The 12,036-nt window shown below is 34.5% G+C and overlaps 1 protein-coding gene across 2 annotated transcripts in view; it reads right to left on the bottom strand.

Moving 5' to 3' along the window:
• Positions 1-12,036, bottom strand: part of LOC128217014 (axin-1-like) — a 28,920-nt gene that overhangs the window by 8,820 nt on the left and 8,064 nt on the right. For both annotated transcript variants that reach the window (XM_052923825.1, XM_052923816.1), the window contains exons 4-6: positions 10,980-11,079; positions 10,548-10,691; positions 8,035-8,672 (exon numbers count right to left, since the gene is read on the bottom strand). In XM_052923825.1, the coding sequence (XP_052779785.1) occupies positions 8,035-8,672; positions 10,548-10,691; positions 10,980-11,079 (882 nt within the window). The remainder of the gene's footprint in view (positions 1-8,034; positions 8,673-10,547; positions 10,692-10,979; positions 11,080-12,036) is intronic.

Genomic DNA, 12,036 nt, shown 5'->3' with positions numbered 1-12,036 from the left:
TACAAACAGATATGTAGCACAAAGCCATCAGACCATGTGCCGAAACACACCAGAACCACGATAACCTCTTATTGCTTAAATATCTCTCAGCCAAATCTAGAGCATACTGTTGGGTGGATGAGTCTGCCGCAACAAAATAAGGTTCTTGAACGAACACTGCATTAAGTGCCGCTCTTATAAAGTATATAAAATGCAAATAGTTTATGCTTTAATTAACACAGGGACCGAATTCATCACAGGGACCGAATTGATAACTTTCAGAAGTGTGCCATATGTACCAAGACTTCAGGGATGGAAGCACAAACGATTTAAGACACATAGAACAAAAATACAGATAGATCCTTTTAGACCGCACTATCACCTCTTAAATTGCTCTTCAAAAAAACAGTAACAGCATTTTTCACAAAATATAGTTCAAGTGATTTATATGTCAATTTATTCATGTAATGGAGCTAGCCAGATTAGCAACATATTGCAAAAATTTGTACTCCATCATTTTTAAACTTTATTTCCGTAAAGGTTTCTTTTTCATATCATATGGTAGAGTTTAGGAATGTTGTTGTGCTGCTAAATTAACACATCATAGCCATGAAATAAATTCACAAGAAAATACCATTGATTACTTTTATTTTTCTTAATTTTTTTTTTTAAATAACTTTTTAGCTAGCCCCTCAGAATGCAATTTATTCACAAATTTTATTTGTGTCCCTAGTTTAATATGTTTCAGAAAACATGTTATGCTGCCAGACAATTAACAGCTCAAGAGGATTTCTACTATTACATATTAATGCATGTAGATCATGAAATATTCAAACTTCAAACTGAATGTTCAAATGTGCAAACTGATGATGCAGACATTAATGAAAACGTTCACGGACCATTATACAACAGGGGGTTGACTATAAATTTCATCTTCTTTCAAACTGAACATTTCCATGTGAACTTACACGCCAAATTACCCAGCATAATTATATTTTCACTCCTGATTTTGAATCATTTAAACATTAAACTTCTTACATTATGGCAGTGAGTGGATAAATTTCTCCATATGAGTTTGGCAAAGGATATTTTCCATTAAATGAATCTATTGAAGAATGGTTTATGCCATGTAGAATAACATCAGACATCTTCGGGCAAATTGATTTTTTTCACTGTAATGCAAATTGTGCATGATAAAAGATGAAAGGACAGAGAGATCTCCTTAATTAATGAGCAGATCTTTGATGAGAACATCAGATTTTCATGTTTCTAACAACAATCCCACCTCAAAAGCAGTCTGTGTTTTTTCAGAGAGTTAAATGCCAACTCTGATGCCTGTACGGCTTTGCATCCCAGCATGGATTCCCTATGAAGCCATGGTTTCGGTTCAGGCTGGCTTTTTGATGTTTTTGTCTGTAAATACCATCTAAACGGACAAAGCCTCTTATGTCTAAGCTGTTTCTTACATCTACACTCGAAAGCTGTTCACTACTGGAAAGCATTAGCAGGCTCAAAGAAGCAAACATATATCAGTCAAGAACATTTTCTAAATGTTGAATGGAACCATAACTGTTCCGCAACCATTAATTAACTTGAAGGCTAGTTGTCATTTAACTATTCAAATATCCAATAAAGGGATTGTATTTCATCAATAAATAATAGCACATGGTTGTATAATCAGATAAATACTTTTGACCACCTATGACTCCGACAAGCAACAAGGGGCCACTATCCAATAAAGATCTTAGTAGTGAAGCGCTAACTTGGGGTCATGATTTTGTTATTGTTTACTTTTATTTTCTTTTTTAAATCTGAACTTAAGCTAGTATTAAGGTTTAAAAAAAAAGTTGTGAAGTGCAATGTTAACTTGGGGTCATGATTTTGTTATTGTTTACTTTTCTTTTTTTTAAATCTGAACTTAAGCTAGTATTAAGGTTTAAAAAAAAAGTTGTGACTTGCTAGCATCTGTGATGTTCTTACAGATTTATGATGTAACTATTGAAGAGCTTATATTGAAGTAGGGCCTTCTTGGGGGGCATCATATTAATTGCCAAAAAAAATGCCAAACGACCTGTTCACATATATATATATATATATATATATATATAAACTGATTATAAGCCAATGAAGTGTTACATACATGTAGTTCTTATTTACAAGTTAGAACTACTTTTTTTCCTAACCCATCATGCATTATATTCTGGGACCTACTGCTGATTTCTATAAGGCAGATTTCACAAAAAAGGCAATTATTTGGCCCATTTGCTTTCATTTATTGTTATTGCATGTCAACGTCATATATACAGCAATTGCCTTTCCCAACCCAATAAGAACACCTAATAGAAGTGATTTGTATTAAAATAATGAAAATATTGTGTTAAATAAGGTAAAAAAATGTAAAAATATGCCGATATTTAGGACAAAAAAGACAGAAAATCTTCCCGGTACCAATATACCACTTTTTTGAGGATGCTTTTCAGTAACATCTGGTAAGTATTTTATTCTTGTCTGTTGAATAATGTTTGCAAGAAATGTTAATTAAAACAATAATATATCTAAAATGATTGCATTTCGTTCGTAATATACTTAAATTTTCGGTAATTGCGCATGGTGATAACGTTACGGTAATCTGTCCTCGAATTGTTGTGTAACATTAGCAGACATGATCCACTGCTAACTGTTTTAAGCCTAAACACACCTTTATTAAATCACTGAAAACAAAGACTACGTGTCGGATAAAAACAGTATTGCATGTAACAAGAAATTGGTCATTCCCGATCATAAAGTTTTTTAGGTCTAAAAATGTGTTAATGTTACGCAAAATCGATTCTGTCCCATTTTAGCATGACGATAGCACCTTTTCTATTCGTGAATAATTTACACCGACTGAGGGTTAACATCCGGGTAGCGATTACTTTTATATTGGACTGGTTCACAGTTGACATTGAAGTGATAAAAATAGTGGTGAATACCGTTGATAAAAACTTAATCCAAGTTTGGCTCATTCTGTCCTTCGATGTAACGTTAACATTATGTCACGCTAGCATTAAGACAAGCGCTTAATAAGGCAAGAAAATCGTTGAAATTTGATGACTTTCCCAGAGTCAATTATTCGAACATAACAATGTCGTCTGTAAACTATCGTTTGTAAGTATTCATTCATTAGGTACGTAGTTTATATTGAATTCATACCGCTTTTGTGTTTGATATCGTTATTTATTGGACAGAATTAAGAATGCAAACGTTATAAAATGGACAGAAATATATATGATAACGTGACAAATGGACATAACTGCAAATGTTACATTGGACAGAAACCTTCTTTTTTTTATAAAACACATATTTATGTTTTGTTTTTTGTGATCCATTGTATGCTTTTGATACAAGCTTAACTGTTTATTACTTAATCTGAATTTGATTAAGTAAACTGAATGCTTATGTTATAATTGGGACATAAATATGTTTGCTAATGTGACAAAAGGACTTTTCCCCTAATGTTACATAGGACAGAAGCAGAGTTTGACATCACCAAGAGAGAATGCTTGAGATGAAAGTCAATATTTGTATGCTCATTTTGTGATTCATTGTGTTTCTTATTTGACAAATCTTATTTTTGACACAAACTTGTGTTATATATTGTATCTTTACCTTATTTTAGTCACCTGAATGCTAGTGTTACATTTTGGACAGAACAATGTGTACTATTGGACAATAGGACATTTCCCCTGGTGTTACTTTTGGATTCCCCCCCCCCCCCCCCCCCCCGAGTATATAAAAGTTTAAGAACATTATTTCTGTGCTTCTTAAACTGTTCAATCTAGTGACTGTTTTTATTCAATTTCAAACTGTCCCAGATTAAATTAACTGAATGCCAGTGATAACGATAAATTAGTTAAAGGCCTGCACAGCAGGTCTTATCAGATTGGAGATCTGATAAGACTTTTTCTATTTTCCCTGAACCCCACCCCTGGACCTAGGGTGTGTGGTTACAATTGACTGGTGCATTATGACCAGTGGTATTGTGGCGCAAGTTGACGAACTAAATGTTGTTCCATGTGGAAGGAGTCTGATGAATAGATTTACAGATAATAAATTGACGTTGTATTCTAATAGTATTTCAAACAAAACTGTTTTTTGAATGTAGCAAAACAATAAGAAGTGTTAGTAAAAGTAGTATCTAAAATGATCTGTTGCTAAAAATTTAAAATGTTTGAATTTATGGCATTTACGTTCGAGTGTTTTGTTTTAGTTTGTAAGATTGTGAAGACAGCTCTGTGAATTTAATCACTCAAATCTGCTCCCTTGGTAGAAAACATTACGTATTGTTTTAGTTTTGTGAGGCAATGAGAAAGTACTCCTGGTGGGGATCAAACCAAACCAAGATCTTTTGATCAGTGTTCATGTCACTCTGTAGGCATATACAGTTCGGGGTAAAGATTTCTGATCAATCTCTTATGACACTGTGTATATGTACACAACCTCTGTAAATGGATCTTAATCTAATGCACCAGTCAATTGTAACCACGCCCCCCCCCCCCAGGTCCGGGGAATAGCGGGGACTTTGACTTTCGGTCCAGCAAACCCCGGGTAAAATCCCCGCCCTGCGGGGACGAACTGATGGTAAAACCCCGGCCAAATGCCCCCCGCACCCCAGAGACTCTATATAAGTCAATATCTCCGCTATCTTGGCACTAAGACAAAACCACCGCACTCACACGGCCATGCGGGGCCACCTGGAAAGTAAAAACACGGCCCTTTTCCCCGGCTATCCCCAGTATACCCCCGGACCTGGGGGCCGTGGTTACAATTGATTGGTGCATAGTTGCCTAATTGTCTTATCAGATCTCCGATCTGAGTATCCTGCTGCGCAGTATGGGATATTTTAAGATAGAAATGGACCCTTAATGGCCCTGAGCCGATAAACCTACCGGTAAACACAGGAAATTGGCCCCTACTGTCAAACCAGTGTGATTAGAAGGAGATGCACAGCAGGGGATTATCATGCCAAATATTCCTTAAATTAGGCCTTAAAAGGGGGAGGGTCACTTTTAAAAGGGTTAAACTAGGCCTTTAAGACACACAACAGTCTGATCTTTAGTTCTATTGTTGGTTTTTCGTATTGGAAGTTATTCTATCCAGATTGGTATATTTTTTTACGAGATTGTTTAATCAAACTGCTGCGGGAACAGTGTTTCCAGGATTCGTCATTCAGTCTGACACCATATAAACTTAGGTCAACAGTGTATTTATAAATCAGCATGAACAAAACTAGAAGGAACTATATGAGAAGCAATAGAATTATATTGTAACAACAGGTTATTAAAATCTCAAATGAGTAAAACATTATAACAACATTTAAACTAAATGAAGAGTCAAAGAAACTATTTTCAACTGTAGAAGCTCATAAAATGTGTACGTCTGTCACACTGCAACTTCGTCAAATCTTGTATGATTATTATGATTTTTTTGTGATTATCAATTGTCTGTGTTTATCAATCATTTATATAGTTTGTTTTATACTGTATCAAGCTCAAAGAGTCTGTGGTAGGTCTGTATTTTATTTTGTTGTGAAACATTCTGTCCAACTGCTAATGTGACATACTGCTAATGTTACTCATTCTGTCTTGTGGTAACACTAGCACATACTCGCAATTAGCAATTTATAATATATATGTTTAATATCAAAGGTAATGATAATTGCACCATACTAGAGACATTTATATTACCACAACAAAACATTTATGTTTATAGCTTATCTGATCTGATATAAAAAGAAAACCTATGTTTGCAGAAAACATTTTCTGTCTTGTTGTCCAATTAGGGTTTGTTTCAATAAATTTATTTGAGAAAAACCAAACAATCTTTATTTTTTGTCTGTACAATCTGTTTTATAGATAAATGAACCATTTAGTGCAAGACAAAATACTTCTTTGGATCAAAATATTAAAAAAAAAAAGTTTTTACCGGCAATATTGTAACACTAGCACAAATGGTATGGTGATACAAATTTCTTTTTTTATAAAAATGCATGAATAAATCATTGCAAATGTTCTAAAATATGTTAGATAAGAAATTGCTGTAAAAGATTATGTTGAAATCACAAATCTGCAATAAATTTTAAAAATCAATATTCGCCGGGAACTTTTTGGTCACCAAAACGTGAAATCTGCCATAAAGAAAACGGTTTAGGCCATCAAGATAATACAGATTATTATATAAAGACGTGACTTAAGGTTGACTTTAACGCACAAGCTATCGCTCGATGCGCTCGATTTGCTTCAAGAGCTTACAGTACAGTACTTAATCACTTTGTTTTTATTGCAATTCAATCTCCTTAAGGAGTTTCATTAACCTGAAATTAACATTGTAAAAATCAAAGTTTTGCATTACAATGGGGTAGGAAACAGTTTTTGTACTAAACACAATTAGACTAGCATTGATAGCGTTGTCTCATTCTGTACAAAGAGTTACAGCCCCCAGTGCACATACTTTTATAGGCAGCCGTATTTAATATTCAGCTTTTCATGGGGAAATATTCAAACAGTCTTCTTTATGACCAAACATAAAGCGCTCTTTGAAACATGATAGGTGTAATTATACATCATTCACAATATATTAACTACAGGGTACCTTGTCCACAAACGCAAAACTTTAAACTTCTACATTTCAAAAAGATGACTCAAATTTCTTATGGACTGCAGTTTTCAATGTTTTTATTTCCATTTAAGCAGATATTTTTATTGCCCGGTTATCTTTGTTCACGAAATTTTTGGAAAGTGTTGAAACTATTCAAGTTAACTATTCTGTTCTGTGAACAAGAACTTGGTATTTACCTTGTTCATAATGAAAGTCGTAAAATCTCACAAAGTATGGACTTTGGTTGAACAAAATCCCAAGAGAAAAATTACATTGAATTACGTAAAATATTAAATACAGATTAAAAGCAGATATATTTCAATAAAACAGAATCGCATGTTGGTGGGCTTAAAAACAAAGCAGTGTAATTACAAGCAATTTTCCCAGGACCTTTTGTTGTTTAAAAGCCTACCACAGTTAAACAAAACATTAAGTTAGTTCTGTTCTAACTAATGATGGCACCAGGCATTCAACTTGCAGATATTACGTTTCTGTTTTCAAAACAGACACAAACATGTGTTTTTTTTACAGTCATATTAATGCAATATCTAATCAGCTCGGAGCATGTAGGTATGATTTAGTTTCAACTTTGGAACTGGAACAAAGACATTTTCTTTGAGTACGTAAGTGATACTTGCACAGAGTTGTAAAATTTATTTACCTGATGATTTTATAATTCAAATTTTTCTGTTTTAGGTCTAAAGGGTTACATAATAAAAGCTAGCTATAAAACTTCAATAGAAGCTACATCAAAGAAAAACAACTTCCAATTGTGCCTGTTTGCTAACTCTGTAATAAAATAAAACCTCAAGCAAAAAAAGACTGAAGATTTGTTACTCTTATGTTGGAATGGCCATAAAATTTCAAAAGGACTTTATACTTAAATGTTGGTCTAACTGAAAGTACACTTGCGCTGTCATTTGAGAATATTCACTTTGATGAAAGTTTGAAACATTTGATGTTTTGTAAGATGCTTTTTGTATTGGAAGAATAAAACGTGTCATATATGCTTGTGTACGTAGAAGACTAAAGAGCAAAAAGCTTTAAAGATCCATGGACTCAAACTTCAAAGCAAAGTCATTGAACTTTTGAAGTAATACTTAGATCACAATATAAGGTTTCAAAGAAGTCTTAAGTACTAAACAAATAGCAAAAATGTTACTAATCTAAACTTGATATATATGACAATACAATATACTTGTCAACCAATGCAGTCATCGAAATTAGACATTTGAATGAAAAATCTCAAATTCTTCCTTGACTTGAGACACTGGCACAAGTTTGGCCTTCAAAACAGCCAAAAATATATTAAATATAAGTATATATGTATATATTATATATATATATATATATATAAAAATAAATTAACCTGCTCCAGGCGAGTATTTTAATTTCAACCTATACCAACGGAATACGTACTTTGATTTGGCAGGGTCTGCCATAAGGCTGTTGTCCTGAGTTGTCTGACACGACTCTACCATGCTTATCCCGCTGTCAAGATTACTATACGCGTCAGAACTTGTCCGGGGTGCAGAGCGTGTCCGCGTACCCCGACCACCATGGTGGGGCGTTGAAACGTCACCTATACACACTTTACTATGCTCCTGAGCCTGCCACTCAAGCTTTTGCTTTGTTTTTCGTTTCTCATGGTGATGATGATGGTGATGGTGGTAATGTTTATGGCTAACACACTGTTTATGCGCATCATCACCCATGCCACTGTCAAAACTAGCTAAGGAATGTGACATGGTGCTATTAGTCCGTTTCTTGCTTTGTGAAGTTTTCACGTGCAGCGTCCCCGGCATGCTTGAGGTACCCGTAGGAGGAACAGCTGGCTTACGAAATCTATCTGGAGATCTAGATCTTCCCGGGGATCGACTTGGCGTCTGACCCGCAGAGCTCTCCCAAATACGGGAACAGTGCTCCTCTAAGATTGAGTCTGCATTCTCCTCGTCAATCATCGAAGACTGGAGAAGAGGGCCAAAGGAGGTAGACGTCGCATTTTTCACCGAAGAACTTGACAGGCATGTTTTCTCCATAGTCTCGCTGATATCACTCTGCAAGAATAATTTTAACCATGTTTTTATAATGCACGCATCCAAATTCATGACAAAAGTTTCAAAAGATCTACACAAACTATTACCACAGTACTTAATCAGATTTAATCAAAGAGTTCATCTCATAAACAACAATATTTGTTTTCATTACAAGTGTTATTTCTGAGGAAACAATACATTCTGTTTCAAGAGAACCAATGACATGCAAGATAACATTTCCAGAAAAAAAGACCATCAGATTCCATTACTACAATGAGGAAAGCTTCAGAAATATTGATCTTTTTTTCATTTTCCATTTCTTTCAGAATATCTAAGCTGGCTCTTACTTTGATGTTTTTACCCCGGGAATTCTCAAAAGGGAACTTCCACATTTCCTCAGTGTGTCTGAACCAAGTGACAGATCAAAACTTCATAGATTCTAATTCAGCAGTGTAACAGACTTTGAAGATGATATTATTATATAGATGACTCGTGGGCTTCATTGTTTATTCTCTTTGAGGATGAATCAGGATGGTCAATTTATTAAGTGAACACATCAAAAGCCATCTTTTAAATCGCCCAAACTCTAACACCAATCAGCCTCACCAAAGGGCTTCCAATAAAACAATTAATGTCCTTGAAGGTTTATGGGAACTGGTTCTACCTAAGTTGATCACATGCACAATGGTGTTTGATATTTAATGGAACTGGTACTACCAAAGTTGATCACATGCACAATAGGGTTTGATATTGGAGTATTAACCATGTATCAGGCAGTTGGAAACTCATAAACTGTCCAGTTTAGTATGCTTTTCAGACCTTAGTGCTATTTTTATTTGAGAAGTCATAAAATTAATGGGCAGGCAAACAAAAACACCATCAGTGCATCAATAGATTTAGATGAACAATGTGAAATCCAGTATTGTCAGAGTCCAATTTTATTAAAGATCAATTTTCATTCAACATCAAAGTCCTAGGCCAGATGAAGGTTTCTGATTTGTATTAATGATGTTCTATTAACTATAAGCTAAATGGCCAACGATCAAAGAAAATTTTATCCTCGCAAGGGATTGCTTTTATCTTTGAACACTTAATGACTATTTCTTCCCTTGTAACATAATGACAAATTCTGCTTTTATATCAATTGAATTGATACATGGTCTAAATACTAATGATTTAATGAAATTATCGCTCTTATGAGCTGATATCAGTAAAATGGTCATAATTATCATAAACCGAACAAGCTTCATTTAACAATGGGAATGTAAGGGAGACATCAAACGCATTGAAACATTAGACTCAAATGAACTCACTTGAAGGGAACGGTTTTGCTGTTTTTACAAACTCATAAAACCCAGTTTAATGAAATAGAATAAATTCAAGACGAGTCTAATGCTCTCTTTGAAAAGTGATATCAACATAAGTAACAAAACACACCTTACAGTCCAATAACAGAACATTTTTTTTATTTTCAGACCAATCATTTAAGATGTAACATTGATGGATAAAAAATTCAATTTAAGATATTTATACCATGTGTGTCATAAAAGATGTGCAGGGCGACCCATTAGGCATTCCCTTGACTTCAATTATAAACTTAACATTTTTAATGCTACTTCGTTTAGGGGTAACAAGTTAAAAATGTTAGAAGCTACAGTTTAAAAAGAATGCATCCAATGTAATACTTACCGAGAAAGAAGATGCATTTTTAAGGTCTTAGTCCGGTAGAGCATTGTTTAAGTCCCAATGTTTGACAAACATAAAACAACAATACCCCTGCACCACTGTTAGGGCATATGCCATTAAAAATACATAATCATATAGTATTCAGACTCATTTTATGCATATTTACATCTACTTCTGTCTAACACTCACTGCCGTTACTCATGGACGTACCCTATTCATGGCCTCCTGGAAGCGCTCCTTGCTTTCGCGCTCAGCCAGAACCTCCATCAGTCGCTTGCTCAACAATTCTGCAAACTGCTTGCAGTTTGTCTCAGCAATGTTCCGGTTCTTGACATTCGCTAGTCGCTCAGGTCGCTGTAAATTTTAGGATACATTCATATTCCTGTATTAAGCGTCATATAATATATTTTCTAAACATATTCCTCAAAATTCTTTATTGATTTATGTTTGCAAATAAGTTTTATTTTATTTTCATCTTATCTGGGAAGTTAAGCTTTGATTCAGTGGCAATCAGACTTACTTTTCCCAGTTGTTTCCACCTTAAATAGCAGGCAAACAAGTACTGTAAACAAATACACAAGCAACAGAAACGTGACTGTTTCAACGTTAGTAAACCCCAAATGGACCAAGTTTAAGACTAACTGGAATAATGGGCTCATTCTCTCTGTTTGGGACGCCGGGCCGTCTTCGATGCGGTCGGTTCCCCATGCGATGTCTCCGCTCTCTGTATGAGTGTCCATCCCTGAAAAAGAACATAGAAAAATAGAACCAGCTTCAATAATTTGTTAAAGCAAATGTCCAATCACTGCCATCAGCTCTCCAACTCGGTTATGTACCATTGGTATATGGCATAGGGTATCATGTCATGAGTACAAAAGTGAAATTCAATTATAGAAGGTTAAGTACCTTTTGGTATAAACAATACCAAGTCTTGACAAGAGTGACGCAGAGCAACCACAAATGCCTGTATTTTATCTGTCAAACAAGGGACATAACTCAATATTATCAAGGCCAGAGTTATGTGCCTCACTTTACATATGCATACTTTCTCTGGTCACATGTGTACCATGTTTTATCTGAAAATCTTGAATTGTTTCTTTATAGGTTTGAGCCATGGTAAGTATCACCCACCCTAACAGGCAAGCCTAAAATGTTGTGGCTATGTTGATGAACCTTCTTTAGAATAATGAACTACAATCATGGTTAGTCAATTATGGTTTTTAATTGTGACTCATATTTAAATAGTATGTGGTATTATGTATGTAACCTGCTCATTATCTGATCATCTTATTCATTTTTTCTCTTAAAACATGTAGGTTGCAGTACTCCACAGAAAAACCATCCCCCTTGCTAAATGAATTCTTGTCACTAAGTTTTAATCATCATTTTTCTTTTACAATGGTAATTTCAGAAACTGAACAGTTTTTCCAAACCATAAAGACAGGTGTAAGCCTTTGGGCTGGAAAACTAAAACCATACAGGGAAATTTGCAACATAAACATTACATTAATTGATTTTTAATCTAGTTTGAGATAACTACATCAACTAAGACATCATATTAAGGCTTTATAATCTTACCTTGCTGGGAAAATATGTGTTTTGCATTTGAATCATATATATTCTTTTAAACTACAGTAAAAATGCTCATTAATAGCAACTTCCATGAGATTTTCTTTTCTTTGAAGTCTTCGACAGATGC

Source organism: Mya arenaria, chromosome 2, assembly GCF_026914265.1.
Source record: "Mya arenaria isolate MELC-2E11 chromosome 2, ASM2691426v1".
NCBI lineage: Eukaryota > Metazoa > Mollusca > Bivalvia > Myida > Myidae > Mya > Mya arenaria.
Note: the sequence above shows the minus strand (reverse complement) of the source record. Positions and strands in the feature narration are given on the sequence as shown.